The sequence below is a fragment of the Brachyistius frenatus genome, unplaced genomic scaffold (assembly GCF_029030835.1).
Source record: "Brachyistius frenatus isolate BFR_SWC_R1_liver_20210118 unplaced genomic scaffold, ASM2903083v1 Contig_45, whole genome shotgun sequence".
NCBI classification, from domain to species: domain Eukaryota; kingdom Metazoa; phylum Chordata; class Actinopteri; family Embiotocidae; genus Brachyistius; species Brachyistius frenatus.
Window position 1 is genome coordinate 3,037,666 of NW_027210644.1, and position 24,615 is coordinate 3,062,280.

The following is a 24,615-nucleotide window of genomic DNA, read 5'->3' on the forward strand; positions in this document are numbered from 1 at the left end:
AAAAATGAAGAAAAAAAAAAAAAAAGTCTACTCTAAAGTGCTTTCAACTTCTTGCTCATTATACTTTATGTGATGTCTCTGACTGATACCACCAATCCCACATCTTGCAGACACTTAGTGGTCAGTTGCTCATTGGTTATTGTGCTCCAATTACTCTCTAATAAGCTTGTGACTGCGCAGGGCCTCCACATACTGGAGCATACAGCACAGAAAACAACAACATGCTCATTCAGGACATCCCTCTCTTCTCTGTCTGCCTCTCTTTCTGGGTCTTATTCATTATAACACAAAACTCAATGCAAATAAAACAGGATGTCACGTGGTCTCTGCTTTGCAGCAGATTAAGAAAAGTACGTATAAACATTCACCATGTTGCCTTGGTATTTTATCTTGAACAGGGTCACGGGGGGGCTGGAGCCTATCCCAGCTCACTTTGGGTGAAGGCAGGGTACAACCTGGACAGGTTACCAGTCTATCACAGGGCCAACACATAGAGGCAGATGGAAAACAAAGCCCATGCACGCTCTCATTCACACCTAAGGGCAATTTGTAGAACCACCAATTAACCTGAGATGCGTGTTTTTTTGGATGGTGGGAGTAAGCCGGGGTACCCGGAGAGAACCCACGCAGGCACAGGGAGAACATGCAAACTCCACCCAAAAAATGAATTCGGAACCTTTTGGCTCTGAGGTGACAATGCTAACCACTACACCACTGTGGTGCCCCTTGGCATATAAATAAGTAAAGTATTATTACAATATTCAAATTTGTGTCAGTAAATACACTGAATGTTCCACTGCATTTCAAAGGGAAATGTACATGCACCTTTTACTCCACTGTAGTCATCTGATGCCTTAAATTAGTGATTACTTTACAGATTAGTATTTGTCATACAAAATATATGTATGTAAAAGTATGATACTATGTCAGATAAGCTTTGAGTAATACGAGTTATACTTTATATAGGCCTTTGTATGTATATTTGATACTGTAAATACTTGAGTAAGAAATTGAATGCTGGATTTCTACTTGTAATGTATAACCTATTTATGATTTATGTTTTGCTAGTTTTCTATTACTTGAGTCCAAATGACATGAGTCTCAGGATAGTCTAAATATGCATCAAAGTTGTATTAACAAAATTTTATTTCTTTATTTTCTTTTCTTTATTTTCAATCCAGTTTTTGTCCCTTTGGAGCTAAACTCTGATATATTGCCATCTTCAGTGTACAGTAAAGTAGCAGATGTACAATTGTCCATATCTATAGATTTGCTTGTAGCTATTGTCTTTCTCTCTTTCTTTAAACCTTTAAAGACTGAACTCAGTGGGAAAAAAATAAGACTGTGGCACATTTATGAAATCACATTATGGTATTCCAACATGTAGGCTACGTCTGGCTCGAGAGAGATATAAAGAGAGAGAGAATATAAAGAGCTTTTCATCTGCCATATTTGAGCCGAAAGGCTTTTTCCTGGCTGGGTAATTTCCAAATTTCCCCTCATCAAAGATTGAACAGTCGGTCGTTATAAACTGACATATCCACTATCATAAAAAAAAAAGTCCTACTCTTTCATGTGGACTATTTTCATTGGAAAGGTATACAATAATTTAAATACCTTGTTGACACAATTCTGAAATTTTACAGGCTATGGTATTTAATAATTTATTGAGTTATAAATTGCAGTTTTGAACATATATGCTAATAAACAAAAATCATATCACAAATAATCTGTTAAAAATGCAACATCGTAAAAAAAAGAAGGTTATGTGAGTTTCTAATGAGGCACCCTTTATATGAAAAAGGCTTGTCTAATGTGTTATTAATTTTTGATGTATTAACTTCTTTTATTTTTTTTATTAATATCATGTTTAGTTAGCTATTAATACAATATTAGTAGTAGTAGTAGGCAATAGTATTAGATTAAAGCAAAACATTTGATTTAATGCATGTTTATTACCGTGTATGGTCTTAACTTCTATGCTCCATCACTGCACAAACACAGGCTTGTTTCTGATGTAAGAATTGAGGGGATTCCTCCGGCGATGCTTCTCAGTGTAATACACGAATGGGATTAGACGGTAATCCCACACTCACAATGTGCATGCGCAAACTCAAATGCATGCGTCGGACGAGGGACGGTTCGGTGTCAATTCAACGAGAAACTGCGTCCACGCTCCAAATCTCCTCGACGAGAAGTGGAAGTGAAGTAAACGAGGTAAGGCCATTCATTAACGACTTGTCTTTCAGCAAATCCGAACATGAGTGTTCAAGTGTCGCTGTCAACTGAGTTTGTTGTCTGGTTTCAACCTACAGGATTAAACCGGGTGTACGGGACATTGTAAATGACAAAGAGGACTAATCTGTTGTAAAGACTTCGATACGTGAGTTTTACTCGAAAATAAGAATATATGACAAAAAAATAAAAATAAAAAAAAAAAAAAATGCACGCATGAGCCCGGTTACAATGAGCTCTTGTTGCTCAGAGCGAATAATTGCACCGTGTGGTGGTGACCCACTTGGTAGACAGAGCACCGAGTTGTTCATATTCTAGTCACAACGCAGCTCCACTAGGACACTAATTTAACAAAGTTTCACATGCACCTGTGGACATTTAAAACAGATTCTTATTTGTGGCACTTCAAAGGAATGTAGTCCCACAGCTCAGACAACAAGTTTCTGTTGGCACACAGTGTCTCTGGCCCTGCATGAGGTCTCTTTCACTGGGGGAAGGACTGTTCAAGCTCTGTAAATGACATGATAGTACAGTAACGTAATGCCAAAAATGTTCTGTACAAGTCAAAGTCTATTAAAAAAAAAATCGTATTTAAGTAGATGTTACAGCAAAATGTATCAAAAGTAAAAGTAGTCATTCTGCCTACTGTCACCTGTCAAAGTTAGATTATTACTTTTGTGTATTTTTGTACTATTGCTAATCATTTAATGTGCACTTTAGTAGGTCATGGTAAACCATAGCCTTTTTTTTTTTTTTTTTTTTAACAATTTGGTATACTGTTGTGTGGTATAATCTAAAGCAATATCTCATTTTATAAGCATATACTCAATAATGGAGGAAATGTACAGCATTTCCCTTTAAAACATGGTGGAGAAGAAGTAGAAAGTTGTATAAAAATGGAAATACTGTACTACTTATATGAGTATCTCCTGTTCTTCTTTTGAACAGAACATGAGTAAATATATTTAGTTACATTACATTTGAATGGGCTCTCTGCTTTCCGCGTTTAATGAATGACGTGGATGCCTATTGGCCCACTTTTTGGTGACAGTGTTTTGTCTAAAATACAGCATGCAGTTTTGTTTCACTGTCACAGACACAAAAACAGAGTGAGTTGTGCTGGGATTGCAAAGGATTATACTCGTCATCTTGTCCCACATTTTAAAATAATCATGTGAATCCTGGCATCAGACAGCAGAGGTTAATCTTTTGTTGTTCCAGTTGTAAAGCCCATACAGTACAGACATTGAATAAATGGAATAGATTTTTTTTATGTCAGATTCTTTTATGGTTTGACACGTGCATGTATCCGTGTACTGTTCACAAACATGTGTGATTTCAAACTGTCTTGCAGCTCCCAATGACTTAAAGGCAACTTGTTGCTGCATCGATCTGGAAGTGGATTTAATGTTTTTGTTTTTTTTCATTTTTGCCTGAACTGTACATTTCATCAGATACTGACATTCCTAAAGCATGCAAATGTGCATATATATAACCATGCTGTCACCCTGCAGGGCCATACGTAGACCCATACTAGCTCATGGACAGCAAGTGCTCGCTTGACATGTCAGTATCTGCATCAAGGACAGGATGTCTAAATGTGAGCTGATCGAGCTGAAAGACCTCAGTGTAAATGATCCCATCGAGCTAGCTGCTCCGACCGTCCACATAGCCCCGCCGCCTGCCAACCCAGGTCAGTCCAGCCACTACCATGTTGTCCGTCTGGTTGGAGACAGTGTCAGCATCGAGGCTCCCGGCCGTCACGCAGGAGAGGCTGGGTTGGGTCACGACTTCCAGCCCTACAGCTACACACATCTCACCTGGTGTGACCTGTGTGGAGAATTCATCTGGGGTCTTTACAAGCAGAGTTTACGCTGTGCCAGTGAGTAACCTCTACATATGAATTTGTTTAAAGGATTGGTCTGTTGATAATCTGTATTTATTTTTACTGTAAATAATCCCCATGAAAAGACCAAAACCAGTAAATACAGTAATCTTTCAAACAAAATACTGTCTGTGCTGGTAAATCCGGATAATGTACGGTTTATGTTTTTCTTGTGTTGAAATTGTCCATTGTTGCCTAAAAACCATCAAAAACACATTAATGACGCATGCCAAGGCACTGACCGAAATGTTCCCTCATTATGGAGAACACGATGACTGTAACTTATTTATTTTATTTTATTTTATTTCATGTTTTTATTTGTATTCAGTCCCTCATTTAGTGGCACTGCTGCTGTCATTACAGCAGAAAATTCCCATTCAAAGTCACTATTGACTCCTATTTGGGTAGTAACACGCTGTGTCTAGCTGTTTTAGTAAATTATTTAACCCTTATTAAAAATGAAAATATATATTCTTTTTAAGGATTCAACTCTTTAGAGGGAACAGATGGGCTTGTTGCTAAGAGCCACAAACCGGCTGGGGAAGTTGGAAAGTATTGAGACACAGACTAACAAATTGTTAGTTTTGGCTTTGTTGTATAATCTCTCTGAAAATGAATAGAGAATAAAAACGTCCTTTTTTTGAAAAATTGGTCCCATCGAGCTAGCCCAACATAAATGATTGTGGTTTCTCATTTGGGGACGAGTAGGTAGATAAAAAAAAACGTGAACCTCTTATTGAGATGCTCAAATTAAGATTAAGACCTTAACATTACATAAGAAATATCTGAAAATACCATGAAATTAAAGCCTAAATCAGATTTGTAGTCATAGTAACCAAGTAATGTGAAACAGTCTTCACTTTCCAGATTCTTGTATCTCCAGATTGTAGGTTCTCATGTTAGTTTTTCCATTCATGAGAAACTTTGTCACAGTTTTCTTAATCTGTAGGAAGCTCTGGCAAGCATCATGTTTTAAGACTGACAGTATCTGGTACAGATACAGCCTGGGAATTTCACTGCTTTGACCTTACTTTGACGTAACGTATTTCTGTTGTCTCTCTGTTTATCCCAATTCAATAAAGACATTAACTGAACTACTGAAGCAATTAGTAACAAACTGGTGACAGAGTGATACACTCCAGAGGATTCTACACCACACCTGCTGACCTAAAAAAAAAATGCATACAAAAAATTGTACTCTCTAATTGCTTCTCTCTGTCTCTCTCTCTCAGATTGCAGTTATACATGTCACCACCGCTGTCGACTTTTAATCCAGCTGGACTGCAGCACACATGGAAGTTTGTTAGCGGTGCCTGAAGATTTCTCTGTTGACGCCATCGAGACAGACACAAATGTGGTAAATAAAAAAGACAGCCACTTTTTAACAATAGTACATTTGTTTAGACGGCAGGATTCTTTGATTGGTACAGACAGACAGACCAGACAGACAGACTTTGTTCATTTGCGGGGGAAATTATTGTGTTGCACCAGCATAGGTTAAAATAGATTCAAAATAAAAAGCAATGAAACTGACAGAATAAAATACAGATGATAAAATATAAAATAAGGCGTGTACAGAATATACATAATAGAAATGAAATAAAATAGTGCAACAGTCAGCAGTGAAAATATGATTGAACAACAGTATTTTCAAAAATTAATAACTACTTTCTATAGGAAATTTACAGTCAAAAATAATTAAGTCTAACTTTATTCTGTGAATCGACTGTGCAACCACTTAAATAAAATGTGCTTAAGACTGTCCATGTTCATATGATGTAGGTGGGGAGGTCAACGCAGTTGGAGGCTACCAGATAGCCCACTGCTGTCCACTCTGTCTCATTGTGCCATATGTCCTCAAAGATACTGGTTTTATTACTCATTGTAAACGCATCTATGCAGAAGGTAATTCAGTAGAAAGCTGAGGAGAGGGGATCACAATTTAAACAATAAAACAGCTGGCCATATTTCTAAACCACAAAAAGTGTGACTCTGTCGAAGCCCACTGGACAGTTCAACTTTTCACATTATTAAAAGTTTGCTTTATTGTTATAGTATTCTCAGGTTTGAGTTAAGATTATTTTGTCACATATTTTCTAACTGTTTTACCACCATTTATGATTCTGCACAACCCAACCTCACCCATTTATATTTAATATACTAGCTGCACCTTCTGTTTTGAAAGCCGACAGTCAGCATGATTTAAAAAACAAGGCCACAAATGATGCTTAAATTAGCCTTTTATTGATTGTATCTTTCAACTGATGCATTTTCCAGGACAACTCAACCCATGAAAAAAACTGTTACTAAAATCAATGAGAGAATCACTTGGGAACCTGTTTTTAAGAGGTTAAAGGTACATTTAGGGTGCCATTAGAAGGCCTAAATGTTGCATATTTTAATATATTTAAGCCCCCATACAAGCTGCTGCAGAATAGTGAATTTAACTAAAATAATACTATTGGTAGAGTTGGGAGATGGACAACTACAATGAATATATGTTGAATAAGAGAAAGACAATGTTTCAGGTTAATATAAATACATCAGCGGTGATGCTCTCACTTGCAGAAGAACAATAACATCAGGAGAAAGTTTTTATTTTTGTGATAATTCAAGCAGATCTTTCGGGGAGTGGGTCAGCCTTGAAGAGGTCTTTGTGAGGTTTTATTGTCAGGGAGGAGCAAATGGAAATGCTGTGGTCAAACGAGCTGTTAGTAGAGCAGAAGAGAGAATCAGGAGACAGCGTGTCGTGCAAATCCAGAGATTATTCTAAAATATGGTTGATGATAGAAATCTAAAAGAGTTAGTCACATTTCCCAATCACCTGAGCCTTTAAGAAGATTTGGGGAAGCACAGCAAGTAACTCATCCTTCTGCCGGGAAGATAGCGGCTCTGAGCTGGAACTGAATTACACAGCGTATTCATCTTTCTTTCACAAGGTTGCAACGGTGAGATTCGTTAGTTCGTCAACCAAATCTATTTTCAATATCTGTTTGGTGAATTATATTAAATTGTGCATGTCCTTTGACAGACGAAGAGCTTGGATTAATTTGACTTTTGTTTCCATTCTTCGATTCTCTGTCTCTCTCCATCCTTGAAGCCCAGCTGTGAAGCTTCCTGCCTAATATCATGTGGCCTTATTGTTGTTCTGTCCATGCTCTTCTCTTTACAGGATGAACAGATCGAGTTGGGTAAACAGGTGCTAAGTGTTGGTGAGATTCAACAGAGGGTTAAGGAGTACAATGCTCAGATCAACAGCAATCTCTACATGGTGGATGTGAGTGACTTTAAAAACATTTTCTCCCTGAACATTCATTCGTGCAAAAATGTGGATTCTTTGTTGATAATGCATAAGAACATTTCACTCCCATTCTTATGCTATTAATATGTCTACCTCGCAGAATAAATATGGGACCTACACCGGTTTCATCAAGGTCCACTTTCAGTTAGTTCGTCCCATCTCCCTCCCTCCTCCTCCTCAAACCTCAAGGGAGGAAGGATGTCAGCAGGGTAGACAGATGAAACGGCGGACATCTTTTTACCTCCCCAAAGACACTGCAAAGCACCTACATATAAGCTCTGAAACACGAGTACGAGAAGTCATTGAGGCCTTGCTCAACAAGTTCACCGTGGTGGACAACCCAGCAAAGTTTGCCTTGTTTGAACGCACTGAGAAACAAAATCAAGGTAGTATTTTTTAAATTGTGTTGTTATCAGGAAACAAAAGAGAACCCAGTGTTAAAGTCTGAAGCTCTGACTCTTTTTTTTTTTTCCTAGTGTACATGCGTAAACTATCTGATGATGAACGGCCTCTCTATCTGCGATTGTGTGCTGGCCCCAGTGAAACAGTCCTGAGTCTGGTTTTGAAAGAGAATGAAACAGGGGAAGTAAATGTAAGTCTCCATCTGACTCTGAGAATCATAAACTTGTCAATATATGGCAAAAACAATTAAAGAATACTTTTACCATTTATGGCTGCTTTTAAGATGAAATTGCTCTCCTCCACAGTGGGATGCCTTCAGCTTCCCGGAGTTGTGCAACTTTCTAAGAATCTTGAAGCGTGAGGAAGAAGAGCACGTACGACAGATTGTGAAGCGCTACACTCTCGCCGGAGACATGATGAAGCAGGCCATGGCTCGGATAAATACTCCTGGTTGACGCTGAGACATTCAACTGATCCTCATATTTGAGCATTAAGAAGAATCCTCTTGAATCCTGCCTTGAAAATTATCATGGATCGATAAGAGTATTTAGAATAATGTGAAAGGGAAGGAAAGAGCTCATGCAATTATATCATTTTGAAAATAGGTTGTTAATAAAGCAGGGATGATGCTGTTACATTTAATGTGAACTACAATACCTACATGATCAAGTTATTTTACTTTTGTGTGAGCAGGGCCACTGTTGTGAACTGGATTGACTCAAATCATCTACCTGAACATAGTTAGATGCAGTTCTTTCTTTAAAAACTATGCTGCTTGGTTACACTATTTATAGTTATAAAAAAAATAAAAAGACATGTAAAGGTTTTCTTGGAATTTATGTGGTTTATCTTTTGGTCATTTTATGTGATATTTAGTTATCTTTATTGTCTCTGAGACCGTTTTTTTTTTTTTTTTTTTTAAATATTTGCACTTTAATCAACCTGAGAAACTGAGTTTTTAAAATGTGTTTGCATTCAAATTATCTAATAAACTGGTGATAATAAATTATGGGTCATTTGATGTCATTTTTACAATCAATTAAAACTGTGTTTGGCCTTGGCCTGAATGTACAGCCCAGAGTATGATATGTAGACAACGGTATGTGAACACATAAATATTGCACCCATATTTGATTGTACTACATCTTATTAGAAAGAAACATGTCAATTAATATGCTGGTATAACAGTCTTCACTCCTCTGAGAGGACTTTCCACCAGATTTTGGAATCTGGCTGAAAGAATTTTGCCGCTGGTGTTGAGAAATAGAATGTGGCTTGTATTTGGTCTTCATAGGCCTGTCACATTTTTATATAATCACCTGAATGAGATTACAGTAGGTGACCACAATCTTTTCGTTTAATCCTTACAATTGTTTCCACTAAAACAGTTTCATGAGACTAAGAGAAATGTCACCATTTCCATCACTATGTCATTTTCCCCGATTTGAGGTTTGTCTGTCACTCTTTAATGACGACATCTCATTTTCCTCCTTTCTTCTCTTTATAATGGCTCGTGTGGAAAATTAGAACCGGCATTTGTTTATTATGATTATTGGTAGCTGTCACTGTCAGGATTTTCTGTTAAAATTTTAGTAATAGTTTAGTATTTAGAATCTTCTTTATGTAATATCTGCCCTGTGGAGTTAAAGGGAAACAGAAATGTATTTCTATTTATATGTTCCCGTGTTTGATGCCGAGAAATGGCTCCTTCTCTTCATAAAGTATAAGCATATTATTAAACTATTAGGATCATACTGTAATAGCTGCAGATATCCATCCATCCATCCATCCATCCATCCATTTCGTAGCATTAAGATTTTTTTTTGTTTGTTTAACAAAGATACAAACCATGAAAAACAGCCCATGACAGTAAACATATGTGGAGGCCTCATTCTTTGATATAACGTACTCTGCCAATGTCTTGTTAAAGACGGTGGGCTCACATGGATAAGCCAAAACATTAAAACCACTGACAGTTGAAACAATGAGTATAATACAATAGTTCAGCAATAAGTCCTTCCTTCATAAGAACTATAGTGTTCAGTTGTTATTCTGTTTGATTGAGAGAACCCAGCTATAAATCTTCTCTTCATAAGGATTATAATTATCCATGTATAATGAGTTGTACTGGGGTATACCGAGAGTTGTTCCTTTTATTTTGTGAATCCAATTCATTCAAATAGGAAGAAAAATTAAAAACATCTCTCTGTGTAACCCACCGTTCAACAACACCACAAATTACAGTCTCCAAAATCAGAATCAGAATCAGGATTAGAATCTGAATCACCTTTATTGGGCATGTCTGTTTACACATAAAATGAATTTAACTCAGTTTGTAACTTGCCATCTATGTACATACATAGGTAAGACATAGGCCTCAATAGACATATAAAACAATGGTGCCAATTGTGCATAGTACAGATAACGAGTGTTATTGCAAAAGGGGTTGACACTAAGTGTATGACGTTTAATAGTTTAACAGCCTGTGGGTAAAAGGTGCTCTTGTGAGTGGATGTTCTGGCGCACAGTGCTCTGTAGCGCCTTCCAGAGGCTAGAAGTTGGAAAAGGGTGCGATAGAAATGGTACCTGCCCCATTTCCCGACTCCGGATGATGACAATTAAAATAATATAATCAAAACCTCTTTAAACGAGGCTCAATAAAAACTGGATCTTATGAAGGAAATATGTATACTTAGGCTGTTGCGTAACAATGCTTCACCAGTCAATGTTTGTATTATTTACGTGCTGTTGTTCCCATTCCGTCCTCCTGTCCATGTGATGGCGCTAGCTCCCCGTTTTGTTCCCGTGCCAGCTATTAGATAAAAGACTTGAAGAATAAATGTTTGTTAGCATAAACAGCTAGCGTAGCCGAGCGTGTTGTCGTATCTGTGCGTGCGTGCGTGTGTGCGTGTGTGTGTTGTAAGGTATTTGCTTTGTAAGTACAGAATCAGCGACCCCACTGAGGCAAAATTCATCAGAGAACACTTCTTTACCTGCGAGCAGACCCGCTTCCAACTTCAGGTGTGTGTTTTTTTCTTCAACTCGGCTGAAGCGACGAGCGCTAGATTTCACAGCAGCTAACGCTAGCCTCCGGTGACGCCAGCACGCGTTGTATTTATGTTTTGGAAAACATGCTGACCTGGCTGATGATGCGGGGAACCGAGTACTAATCGTCTGCAGCTGATGGTGCCGGACGTACAGTGTGCATTTAAAAAAAAAAAGCGACTGTAACTAACGCTTATCGGTGTCGTCGGGTAAGGCTGCTTACCCGAGTTAGCTGCCATGTCTGGGTGATGTTACCGAGTCCTTCACAGCTCTAAGTAGAGATAACTCTGGGTTGTTTTTATCATGTTGTTGTTGTTGTTGTTCCTCCTCCCCCCGAACATGTTTTAACTTTATTGCATTGAACAGCGTGCTATGGAAGAGTGGTTCGGTATTTTTGTCAGGTTCATATAATGTTGCACTGTCATGTCACTGGCCTGCTTTTACAGCCATGTGGGCACAATGATTTATGACTGGGATTATAACATAACTGGACTTTGGTCTTTTATTTGTCATCTATTCTGTCTCTTATCCATTAGGAAGATACATTTTGGGAAAAAAAAAAAAAAAAAGAGGGGTAGTATTTATTTATTTATTTCTTATGGTAGACGTCTGTGGCACCACTTTTCTCGTTCACAGAAAACTGGGGCATCAGGATCAGCAATACATGTGCACCTAACTGAGCTCTCTTGCTTCACATCAAAAAAAAAAAAAAATAGGCTGCAAATTGTTCAAATGGTTATGCTTGTGTCCTAATGTATTGCCTGAAGTGATTAACTCCTTCCGTGTGCCACTTTTCCCAGGTGTCACATTTCCAAGGTCACGTTTCATTTTATACAGTAACGCTGTAGCACCACGAGCGGCCCTGCGACCCAGGAAAATAATGTGCCGCAGCTGAAGATGGGGGGTAGCGGCTCCAAATCCAGAGGATTTTGGCCTTTTTCTGGCTCAGGTAGTGTGGACGATCCAACCAAAGATGGACACGAGCAGTCACTGGCGAGAGTTCGAAGTTTCCAAAGCGCAACACCTTTTGTTTTTACAAGACGAAGGTAAATGAACCCTTTCACAAGGAGGAGCATCCGAAACCAGATATTCCTCTTGTGAAAATACAAGCAGATGTTCTTGTTGACTCTATTCAGACTTGTTAATTTTGACATTCGTTTGAGGTACTGAAGCATCCAGGATGTTCCTCCAGAAAAGTAGCACGTATCAAAGTCATTGATCTGCTCCAGCAGATGTGGCAGTGCGTACACACAGTTCGTGCTTCAGACATTCTGACACAATCGTAGCCAAAGTTAAACTGTACAGAAGAAGGCTTTTGGAGGGAACCATTGTGTTGGATATTCCTGTGAAGACCTTGAAAATGTGCTATATAATCTGGTCATTTGCACACAAAAAAATTTAGACTGGTCTTTGAGAGATTCACTTTAGTTTATACATGAAACATTCCCACATGCTCACATAAAGGCATTATTTTGGAAAGATGGAACCATAAAATCATGCTGATTGTGCAACAGTTGATAGATTGATGATGATAATGAGCCCACTTTATCTTAATTCTTATTTGGCAGGACTGGACACAAACATACGATAGTCTTCTGCTGCTGTAGCAGATCTGTAGTGGTCTTAACTGCCCCCACCACCACCACCACCATTTTTGTACTGAGCTGTTATTTGCTCACCCTGATCCGGTAACTTTAAAAAAAAAAAAAAAAACACCATGTTACCCCAAAGGAGGACAGCTGACTGAGTGTTTTCTTTTCAACTATCATTTTATGTAAACAACTCAATATAATGCACAATAGTCTTTTTTTTTCCTCTTGTGAATTTTTTTTTATTTTTTGTGTGACCTTTTTCTTTGACAGACATTTATTGTGTCATATAAAATACAGTGTTTGCACAAGTGATATATGATATTCACTAGATTGTGTAACTAAAAAAAACCCGAGTATTATGAACATTTCATTTTGTCTCTTTGCTACAGCTCTCTGTTCTTTGATGAAGACGGCGACTTGGCCCACGAGTTCTATGAAGAGACAATTGTGACAAAAAATGGACGTAAAAAGGCCAAGCTGAAACGGATCCAAAAAAACTTAACACCTCAGGTGAGGAGATCATAATCCTAAACTAGGCCTTAACTTTTAAAAGAACAGTCCTCTGTATTATCAGTCCAAATCCTTTCCATTTCTTTTGTATCCTATAGGGAATTATAAAGCTCGACCTCCCGTGCATCCATGTGGATTTCCCAGTTGTCCTCTGTGAAGCCTGACGATGTCTGAGGAGTGTCTCAGACTTGCCACTGTGTCAACTCCGTCCTGTGGTTTCCCCTACAGATGGAAGCCCAAACCACCTTTTAAAATAACATGATCTCTTGATATATTTGATGCCCTTATGTGGACAGGCTGATGCATTGTGTGCTGAGCCTCTGCATGTGATCTGTTTTTGGCTTGTGTGCAGTTAGACACAGAATAGGTCACCAGTGGGGATCTAGAAGGATGCCAAATCGGCAAAACCTACACAGTTTACAGATCATGGTTTGTGTGCATGTCAGAGTGAATGTGTGTGCAGACGCCGGATGAAACACGAGAGAGTCCTGAATTTTTTGCAGCAGGTTGTTTTCTGGTATGATTCATTGAACTCAAGGAGTTTAAGGAGAATGTAAGTGGTCCTTCCCTCCATCATGGTCTTGCCTAAAGTGGGAAAGTTGTCAGTGCACACTTTAGTTTTTTGACACTATTATGACTTGCTTTATTATGCATGGAACAGGATCTGCTTATGGGTAATAGCCTTGGAAGTTGACAATCAGTGGCCCACAACATCTCAAGTGGATTAATGTCATATTGTAATGTTGGAAGGACTGGCTTCAGTGACCTCCAGAGCCACACATGTTCACAGCAGCAGTGAGTCTAATAAGAGATCCTGTTGTTTTCTTTGCTGCTTTGGCATACTATGTTTCACTTTTAATTTATTATTAACTGTTTTTTAATTACAAACTGAAATGCTGAACTGTGTCATGTCCCTCTTTTATATTCCTTCATTATAGCTGAACAGCATATTAACATGCATTTGCTTCAAAAGCCTTTAATGTCAATGAGGACAGTAGACCCATTTTAGAATTGCTGCTTATAAAATCATTTTCAAGGGTTACAGTCTCCTATCATTATAGTTATACGAGGTGTGGTAATCACCCATTGAAACATAAATGTGGTTAGGTCTGTGAATTTAAACTAGAATGGTGTTCAATAATTTCAGACGGTAATCAGATTTCTTGGAACCCTAATAGACACCACATTTCACTGAGTGATTTTAATATAAAATATTGGGATAATCTAAGGATTTTAAGACTTCAAATTCCTGAGGATTAATATTTAGATATTATAGATACAATATTTTGAGGACGTTTCCATAGTACCCGGGCCATAAATTTGGACTAATGTTGCAGATACAACTGTTTTTTTGTTTGTTTGTTTTTTTGTTCAACACTGTGATGCTATCTGCATGATGAAGTTACAAGAGTAAAACAACAATCAAATCTGGCTTGCCTGGCTCAGCCTTTATATAACAACTATAATGGAAGCTTACAAGAGCTATTTTTCAAATAATCTTGTTTAATGACCGAGACTTCAACCTTCTGGTGGAGGCTTTAAGCGCGTCAATGAACTGATGGGACTTGAGGTGGAAGTAATGCTCCTGACCTCAACCTGCGATGAAATTAGCCACCTGCAGAGGAAATAACAAGAAAACCAGTGGAGGAGATAAAGTGTGTGAATGAAATCTGCCGATGACATGGATGAAGTATTGAGAGAGTAGTGAAGACCATCTATGCCGACTCCATGGGAAAGGGTTTTCTCCAGGTTTTTTTTTTTTTTTAATTTTTTTTATAAAGCTTTCTGATATTGCTCTCCTTACTGTGGATAAAGGAGTCTGTGCCAAAATACACTCCACTTTATTGCTTCTGTGAAATGATTTTACTCAGCACCAGTCTTTGTGGGTTCTTTTTTTCCCCCCTGGGTAAGTACCGTTTGTCTGAGTCTGGGGGAGACATGGCAGTGCAATTACTTTTTGTTGTTTATTTTCACAAAGCTGAAATAATATGAAAGGCCATGAGGTGAATTGCAGAATTAAGGTTAGAATTGACTCAGCAGACCACCACCCTTTGGTTTTGCTGACAAAAGTCTAGGCACGTTTTAGGCCATGAAATACGGTAAAATGAAGTATTCACAGTCGTCATTGCCTTTGTTTGATTATCATGATAAGGGCTGTGTAAATTATTCTATCTTCTCATAATCCTGCTTGGTTCAGACAGTCTTTTTTTTTTTTTTTTAAATGTGTTTGGAAAAGGGTATAATGGGACAAGAAGGTCATTTGTATGAAAATACAGCTTTGACAATGTAGCCTCTCGATGTGTTTTCTTTGCTATTAGTGCAAACAGGGATCTTATAGAGGATCTTTGTGAAGCAAATCATTAACCCTCTGAGGTACATTGACCACATTTAGCTGAAAATCAGTCAGCTCTGAGTCTCAGCTCTTAAAAAAAATGGTTGGGTGGATTTAGATGTAGTGGGACACCTATAGGTTAGTTTCTAGTAGGATTGTTACTTTTTTTTTATTGCCGAATATTTATTGGATAATAATCACAGGTCTTGATGGGTGAAATGTCATGGGATCACTCAAAACTGCCTTGCTCAGCAAACATGGTGAGCTCACGAACAAAATGCTCTTTTGAAATGATAAAACATGTATTCAACGATATGTATAAAAATAAACTTAAAGGGGAATGGGATTTCAGGCTTAGTGGGACAACACCTTCATGCATAGAAACTTCTTAGTGTGTGACTTTAAATGCTGATGGTTTTCCTACTTTTTAAGAAGTTGCTAGTATATTTGAAACTACAGTAGTATATTGCTTTTTATTCAGCCTTCAGAAAAATGCCGGGGAGAGAGTAAATGTGAAATTAAAAATGAAGGCGAACAGAGTTAAAGCAAGATTTTGTGAGGCATCAGTCTTAGCCATCAAGCTAGTATGAATTGGTTAACCTAAAAAGGTAACCTGCTGGTGGCTTGTTTTGAGCAGCAAAAGTACTGGCATTTAGTAATTCCATGTATTCTGTAGTCACTTGGTAATATTTGGGCTCTTTGATTTCCTTTAGACCTGCATATATAACAACATATACAGCATTGTTATGGGAAAACAAACAAAGATAATGAATCGGAAATCATGTTTTATTTCAGCTGCAAAAACTTGTGTTTAGCAGCCAGTGGGGGCCTGCCACCTATTCAGCTATCAAAGCTGCAGCTGACATAACATGATGCTCACAACAAGAGTGTAACTATAATGACAGGTTCGATTTCCCCGTTTTAAATTTGATAATCCAAGGATCCTGCAGGGGTTTTCACACGTCTGTTTAACATAGAAGTCAAACAAGGGTGGAGTTTATGGGCATTTAAAAGGAGCTCACAGAGCCTGTTACAGGACAGAATAATAAACTTGACCTGCATGCATTCCGGTTCTTAACAACTGACCAGCTTGATTGATCAACTTTCATCTGGAGATTATTGAGCAAAAGGCTGTTGGTAAGAAACGACCTGGACTCCTTAAAATGACATTATCTTAATAAGCATAATACTGTTTGTTTCAATAACTTAAAAACCTTTTTTTTTTTGGTTCAAATTCAAATGTTTTCAAATGTCCTCACTACATTCAGGATGCAAAAAAGCAAAGCTAACAATAACTTTTGGTTATGGGCTAAATTTATGCCTATAAGAAAACGTTTTGAGACATTTGATAATGTCATAATTCTAATGATTTTATTGATCATTCCCGTTTCAAAGTTACGGTCATAAAGAATACATGATTTTCATATGCTTATAATATATGACTATAAGAAGTCAGTTTTTCAAAAAAAACAAGCCTGATCTGTGTAAAATCTTTGAATAAAAACCGGTACCTTTGTAAGCTTTAGAAAGAAAAATAATACAGCGTTCAACGTGAGACATAACATTGTGTAAAGAACATTTTGGATTGGTTGAGGCAACAAAAACATTATTTTATTATTATTTTAAGCGAAATTAATTTGATTTAGGCTATATATATTTTGTACATTAAAAAGGAAATCGGATTAGGGTGAAACTTTTCACACAGCTAAAATGTGTATTTATATAGTAGAGACAATACGTGATTTTAATGTGGGGGATATTTCGCTCTTATTAATGAAACTTCCTGGAGAGCAGAGTTAGAAGAGCAGACTACTTAGATATTCATTCGAGGGGTGGTGGGCGGCACTGAAAGTAATTTTCCCCTCAAATTCAAGCCAGACGAGATTATTATCATGGTTACGTGTAAAGTAGTACTAACTGTTAAGTAAAAAAAAACTCATGTTGTGAAGGACAAACGGTAAAATATGGAAAATTATGCCTTGCAATAATTCAAGATCCCCCCCCCTACTCAAAGGTAAATGCAGTGAACTGTTATTGCTCAACGTTTACCGTCATCATTGCTGGTGCTGCGATAGTTTCTTTCCAGTGCTAGCTGGACGCTAATCGTCGAGATGGATTGAACGGGATATGACTTGTTATTTTGCACATGGCAGGGCGGTGGAAAATTACTTTATCTGTAGGTTACACGAGTGGAGTTAACCCGGGTCATCGGCTTCAACAGAACAGGTCGGACTGCACAGAAATACGGAGCGCGTTAGCCAACTTAGCACGGTTATCAGTTTCAATGAAACTTTGAACTACTGAGGATAAGTAACTTCATCACTTAGAGGATGTTCAGGGGGAGGGTTGAAAGAAAAAGCAGCTGTTCAAAGTCGGTGTTTTCATTCTTATCTTAGCTTTACGGTGAGATTTGACAAACATTGAACTGTTTTCCTACAACTGGTGGGTTCCCTCCGGGTTCCTCCGGGTTCCCCCACCACCGTTCAAAGACATGCGTGTCAGGTTAAGTGGTGGTTCTCCAACTTGTCCTTGGGTGTGAAGGAGAGTGGGAATAGTCTTTGTTTCCGTCTGTCTGTAAGTGTTGGCCCTGTGATAGACCGGCGACCTGTCCGGGTTGGACCCCGCTGGGACAGGGCACCAGCTCCCCCGTGACCCTGTTCAGGATAAAGCGAGTATAGATAATGGACGGATGATTTTCTAAGTAAAATGATTCATACAACATTTTGTGAAAGTGGAAGTTCAATGGTAGTAACCACACTCGGTAATACTGATTTAAAAAAAAAAAAAAAAAAACTAGCTGTCTCTCATGATCTACTTTAAACCGAACCTATTTTTGAGATTCTCACTGAAACTCAGTCTGTCTTAGAGATCACGTTACTTTTGCTACACCTGGAACTCTTTAAAATATTCCCATGGTGTCTATATATATAGAGAGATCTTCTGTTTTCATACGTTCAATGCTCTGAATCATATATGGTGATGTTTGGAACTGTTTAGTTTTATTATTGGCTGACTTCAACAAAACTGCTTTGTCTTTTCTAGAAAAGGAGACGTGAACGTGAGCAGTGACCATGGAGGCTGTGTTTCACGCTTTCTTCACCACAGCTGGCCAGCTGCCTCGGTTGCTTCTAACTCTGTTTGCATTGTGGACAGTCTTGTGTTCTGCGGATATAAAGCAGACAAAATGGCCATTATATTCCCAGAAGCCAGTTCTTCTTGCCTGGAATGCCCCAACAGAGGATTGTGCACCACGACAGGGTGTAACTTTATCTTTGGACCAGTTTGACATTGTAGCATCCCCCAATGAGGGCTTTGTCCGGCAGACTCTCACAATTTTCTATAAGGAACGCCTCGGGTGGTATCCGTATTATGATCATGGGGGCACTGCATTCAATGGAGGCCTTCCACAGCTTGCCAGCCTCACACAGCACTATGAAAAGATGCCCGAAGGTGTGCAAAAATATATACGAGAGCCAGAGGCAAAAGGGTTGGCAGTCATCGACTGGGAGGAATGGCGCCCGTTGTGGATCCGAAATTGGGTTATTAAAGATATCTATCGAAATAAATCACGCGAGATGGTGGCCAAAAAGAACCCCGACTGGACCCCAGAACAAGTGGGGAAAGTTGCACAACAAGAATTTGAGCTGTCAGCTCGAAAATTCATGCTGGAGACTCTGAAACTTGCCAAGAATCTGAGGCCCAATCAGCTGTGGGGCTTCTACCTGTTCCCAGATTGTTACAACCACGACTACAGGAGTGGTTTGAAAAGCTACACAGGCCGCTGTCCCGCTGTGGAGATGGAACGCAATGATCAACTTAACTGGTTGTGGATGGAGTGTACAGCACTTTTCCCGTCAATATACATGGGTTCTGTACTACGCTCTACAAATTATGGGCGCCTCTTTGTCCGAAACAGGGTGAAGGAGGCGATGCGCCTGGCATCTGTTGGGGATGGATTAGCACGTCCTGTTTTTGTTTATACCAGACCTACTTACAACAGTCAGATGACCCTCCTCACTGAGGTTAGTTGGTTGGAGCAACAATTCATCAAGGAGGTTTATACATTCATTATCTCTTGTCTAGGAGTTTGGTTACTATATTTGATTCGTGATTAATCTATTGATACATTTTTGATTAATCAGTCACCTGATCAAAGCTCAGATAGTTGTTGGTCTACTATGATGTCAAATTGAGAAGAGTGACAAATCCCTTCATTTGAGAAAGTCCTACTAAAAAAAAAAATCCAAATGGCAAATTAATAATTCTGTTTTCTTTTGTGATTTTTTTTTTTTTTTTGTGAAACATGGGTGAAGTGTCCAAAGCTTCTTCCCATCATCCAAAAACATGCACTTCAGGTCTAACAAAAATCAAATGACAGGTCATCATTGTAAATGAGAATTGGTTCTCAATTGATTCTACCTGGTTAAATAAAGGTCATATATTTAACCAGCAATATAGAAAATAAGAAGCATTTAATCCTCTCAGAGAAGGAAACCGATTTCTGCTAAGTAGAACATATTGCAACTCTATAGGTGTTTTCATACCTGGCAGCCTGTTTGTTTTTGTTACATTCTATATGTTAGGTCTGGTTTTGTTTTGGTTTCTCTTTGAAATTTTGAGCACACTGAAGAACTTTAGATGACACACCTGAATGTCAATACTTGACATTGATTGGCTTGTAGATGGCATGACATCGAGCTTTTTGTCAATTCAGCCCACTTGAATTGAAAAAAAAAAAAATCAATGAACAGAATAATTTTGTTGCCGCTATGGTATTATTATTATGACGTTATGACCCGCACTTTTTTTTCCCTCTCGGAGAATAAGTTAAACATTTTGATCAGTTTGAAATTTCAGTTTGATCTGGACCGAGACCGCCTCTTTTGGTTGGACCAAATTTTTGTCCTTTGGCCCGAAACCGTGGTCCAAGGCACCTTTCACGCTAGATATTTTGGTTCGGACGAAACTGAAAAGTCCGGACCAAACGAGATAGATGTGAAGGCACCCTTAGTTAACTCCCACCTAAAATATGAACCACTGTGTAGTCACTGAGCTCTTCTATCTACATCTGGCACTTGCCAACTGCACATTGGCGCTTGACATGAAATGTGTTTGTATTTGTCTGGGTAGCAGACACTCATTGCTTTGACAAGGTTATATAAAACACGAGTTAACATACTCTCATACACATGTATTATTAAAATATTGAGTCAAAGGTATTAAAATGTATTTCTGTGAAATAATATTTCCCTCATTGTGTGACACGCTGCTGAACTGTTTGTGTAAACCTTTGCAGACAGATTTGGTCTCCACCATCGGTGAGAGTGTCGCGCTTGGAGCTGCAGGTGTCATCTTCTGGGGCGACACCTCCTATGCAAACAGCAATGTAAGAGCCTCTCTGCTTGTTTGATGCTGAATCAACTTGTGTTTACTGCTTCACGTTTAAAATCTCCTCTCTTTACCCCCCCAGGCCAGCTGCTCCATCCTAAATGGGTATCTTCAGGGACCGCTGGGCCGGTACCTGCTCAACGTGTCCACTGCAGCAGAGCAGTGCAGCCAGGCGCTGTGTAAATCACACGGACGCTGTCTTCGCAGAGTGCAAGACAGTGACGTGTACCTGCATCTCAGCCCCTCAACGCACAGGATAACTAGTCAGAGTGGCCAGCTGAAGGTTACAGGAGTGTCCGGCCAAGCCGAGCTAGCTGCTCTCCGCACAAACTTCCAGTGCCAGTGCTACAGTGGGTACAGGGGTGATGGCTGTGCTCAGAGAGAAAAAGGGCAGAATAGAGCCTCCTCTGTCTTAGGTACCGGGCCTCTTTGCCTTCTACTCCCACTCGGACTCCTCACTTTGCTACACTGAGGAAACTGAGAAGCCCAAACTCTTCACTGCTTCTGCCAGCCGTGAAAAGAACAGTTCAGATTTTTTTTTTTTAAACGTGAAGATTGTAAGTTGCTGCGCACGAGTGATGGTGATGCATTGACAGCAGCAGGTAGTCAGTCCTGGAATCAGAGACCTCCCATTGTGACAGGAGGTTTTTGTCCCTGCACACAGACCCATCAAACAATAATTTTTGCTTCTAACAAGCTGCCGAGTGTGAGATGTCCGACGTGAAGACAGCCTCCTGAAAACGATGTCCCTCCACCAGTATTTCAAATGGTCATCAACTTTCATCAAGATATGTCCAAAACCATAACGAAGGTCTCTGCTACTCTCCATGCTCACCGCGATGTTCAGATGAGGAGATACTAAAACACTCTGCATTCAAAGGGACTTCATTACAGTCGTGGGACCTTCTACACAGAGAAATGAAGACAATAACCATTTTATAATAATTTTTTATGATGATACAACAACAGAACAACACGAGGCTTGAATGAAAAGGTGAAAGAAAGGTACGTTTGATGCCCAGCTTGTATACACCATTGACAGGTTGTTGGTGTGTCATAACAGAACTAGTTTTTGGTACTGCTCATTCGTATTGGTGCCCACATCCGACATTAGAGTTTGTATTTGCTTATGATGTAAGCTGTTAAGTGTTTTATAGCCTTATGAATTAAATATAAACAGTATAATGTCAGATTTTTTTTTTTTTAAATTAAGATAAATGTGGTCTAAGATATTCTTGGTTATCTTTTGCCTGTAGAAACAACGTGGCTGGACCTGCCTGTTTCAGTTTAAAGTTGTGCCTTATCAAAGTGCTCTTTCTTTTCTTTCTTTTTTTACAGTTGTCTTTGTTTACAAGTTTTGATGATTGACTTTTTCACAGTAGTCTTTGCTCAGAGCTTTATACTGATATTATCTCCATAATGCCTACTAGGTTTTTTTTAAATATTAAAAAAGAATATATAATAACTGTGGCCAGAACAGCAAAGACCAACCGAATGATCGATGGTAATAATTAGTGGATGTTAATGGCATGCCAAATGTTCGTTTATCAGTTCTAAAATGTTATTCTCCGTACACGTCTTGGCTTTTAAAAAAAAACTAAATATAAGGGATCCTTTTGAAAATGTTTGTGTTTTGATTCAAAACATTGAAAATTGGCTGACTGAAAAATCAAGTATCTGTGTGAGCCTGACTAATGAGTTTAGATTTGTTTTTGTTTTTTTGTCTTTAGTTTGACTTGTTGCACTGCAGCTTGTGTCAGTGTTCCTGCCGCTGTCACTTTGCTGACAGAACTTACTCTAGTCATGTGTTCAGATTAGTTCATTGCGAGTATATTTACTAGACTGAAGCTAGCTGAGCAGGTTTATATTTATACAGTAGGATCTATATTTAGTGACCAAAAATGAGTTATGGTACCAGTGGGCAGGTGGTAGATCGTGCTGTTTTACATAAATGGAAAAACTGGAAGTCGCACAGATAGTGTTGCAACGGGATGTTTATATGTATGTTGGAAACTTTTTAATATTCTGCACTTTATGTAGTTTTCTGTTGAGGTTAATTTTGCTTCTTTACATGTGAAAAATTAAATTACGTTCTGTTTCCTGGACACTCAAGCCTGTACAGCATACTGTCAGTGCGTTAGAGTTTATTATATTGCTTTTTTCATGTAATGTGTAATATTAGAGATATGTTCCACTGTGAATCTTGTCTAAAAGAAATGGGTTCCTCTATGATGGCTATACCTCCTTTTGTTTTCAACCCAGTTATCTGAGGTTTATCATTATTTTTTAACCTGATTCTATTTTAGAGTAAAGAATCCAACATTCAGCATTAATCAGACATTAAATTATTAAAAAAAAAAAGATATTACACTATGCCACAGTTCCACAGTCCCACAGTACTCTTTGACACATTAATATCATTGATCACTATTTACAATTAACTAACAATTTATAAACGGTACATTGAAAGGTAAAAGTAGACCCATACTGTTGTTTTTGCAGTTTTTAGCTTCATACATTTTTAGGTGGCCATTTATTTTATTTCAAAACAGTATAAATTGAATTGGGGGAAATTATCAGTTTTTATAATCAGTGACTGTAAAATCTGAACGAGCAGTCAACTATTTTTCTGTCCTACATATTACAATACAAAGAGTTCTTAAATTCCCACAATTATATGATTTGTGCTGCCATGGATTGTTTTATTTTTATACCATATGAAAACCAGTGAAGATCAGTAAAGTCAACAAAATCTGTTTATTGAATAGAATACATCCAGCCATCCATGCGTTTTCTTCCGCTTATCTGGGATCGGGTTGCAGTGGCAACAGTGGTGGTTGTAAATAGAATACAACCTGGAAAGAATGTCTGTTCCTTTAAAGACTAAATAAAAAATATCTTAAGGATAAAATATATCCTTAAGTAATATTCATGAGTGTTTACATAAAAACAACTGAACTGAAATTATTAATTTCATTGTTTATCTTGCTTGTATCATGAATGTGTTTTCAAATTGGACATGATATCCTCTTCTTCATCCCACAATTTTCATTGTAGACCAAACACTCCTCAGTTTGGCTTTAGCATTTTTGTTTTTGTACCACTCTCTTTTTAGGGGCAGCTTTGTTTCAGTTTTAAAAAGATTAATAGGACATTTAAATGCCTTATTTTTCCACAATGTTCTTGTGTTTTCAAGCAAATGTGTTATTACCAAAAGGTTCTGTATTTAAAACATTTTATATTCAGCTTATACATTGGAGCCTTTCATTAATAAAACGATTTTTCAATGGAATTTTGACTGTGTCATTTTCTAGGGACGGCCCTGGAGTATTTTTTTCTGTGTGTGTGTGTGTCTCGAGGTACATCCTGAACATCTATGGTTTTCTTTCAATTTTGTGTTCCATCCCTTTTTTGCGCCGGTTTATTCTTTGTACAAAATGTTTAATAAATGTAAAAATAAGTGCTGTTTTCTATCAAATATACTGATGAAATAGGGAAAAGAAACAATCACATAATGTTGTGATCCTCAATGGTTAAACTTCAGTGTGAGACCTTGTTCCACATATACAGTAGATACCATTTTATGGCATTGAAATTGTGAATTTTTGAGTTTCAGGCTATCCAAAAAGATAGTCTACTAAAAGTGGCATTAAATAGACGTTTGGTTTTTGGCTTTATCATTTTCTTGGCACGACGGTAATATATTACAAAAATTAAAAGCACGTTAAAACTGTATAAAATGCCAGTAATATATGCCACAATCTTTTATAACCAAACGGCAAAAATCTAGTTTTCAAATCAACAGATGAACTTATAAAACATTCAACTGTACCTGCAGTGCAAGGTTCATGAATGTTTACAAATAGTACACAAAGTACTTGTGTTTATAACGAGAGAAAAACATTTGCACTGCACAACATAATTG

The 24,615-nt window shown here is 38.1% G+C and overlaps 3 protein-coding genes across 3 annotated transcripts; all 3 read left to right on the top strand.

The window, feature by feature from the left end:
- The first annotated feature begins 2,074 nt into the window (after nt 1-2,074).
- On the top strand, nt 2,075-8,794 carry rassf1 (Ras association domain family member 1). The gene is made up of 8 exons (XM_069703173.1): nt 2,075-2,217; nt 2,316-2,383; nt 3,750-4,117; nt 5,353-5,477; nt 7,293-7,397; nt 7,522-7,807; nt 7,898-8,013; nt 8,129-8,794. Exons 3-8 carry the CDS (start codon nt 3,826-3,828, stop codon nt 8,276-8,278), a joined length of 1,074 nt encoding a protein of 357 aa, XP_069559274.1. The 5' UTR covers nt 2,075-2,217; nt 2,316-2,383; nt 3,750-3,825; the 3' UTR covers nt 8,279-8,794.
- Nucleotides 8,795-10,674: 1,880 nt separating this feature from the next.
- On the top strand, nt 10,675-15,259 carry tusc2b (tumor suppressor 2, mitochondrial calcium regulator b). Its single transcript, XM_069703350.1, has 4 exons — nt 10,675-10,844; nt 11,669-11,914; nt 12,850-12,970; nt 13,069-15,259. The coding sequence occupies exons 2-4, from the start codon at nt 11,766-11,768 to the stop codon at nt 13,132-13,134; spliced, it is 336 nt and encodes a 111-aa protein (XP_069559451.1). The 5' UTR covers nt 10,675-10,844; nt 11,669-11,765; the 3' UTR covers nt 13,135-15,259.
- Nucleotides 15,260-16,904: 1,645 nt separating this feature from the next.
- On the top strand, nt 16,905-23,982 carry hyal2b (hyaluronidase 2b). The gene is made up of 4 exons (XM_069703349.1): nt 16,905-17,528; nt 18,345-19,324; nt 20,599-20,688; nt 20,773-23,982. The coding sequence occupies exons 2-4, from the start codon at nt 18,374-18,376 to the stop codon at nt 21,160-21,162; spliced, it is 1,431 nt and encodes a 476-aa protein (XP_069559450.1). The 5' UTR covers nt 16,905-17,528; nt 18,345-18,373; the 3' UTR covers nt 21,163-23,982.
- Nucleotides 23,983-24,615: the final 633 nt, after the last annotated feature.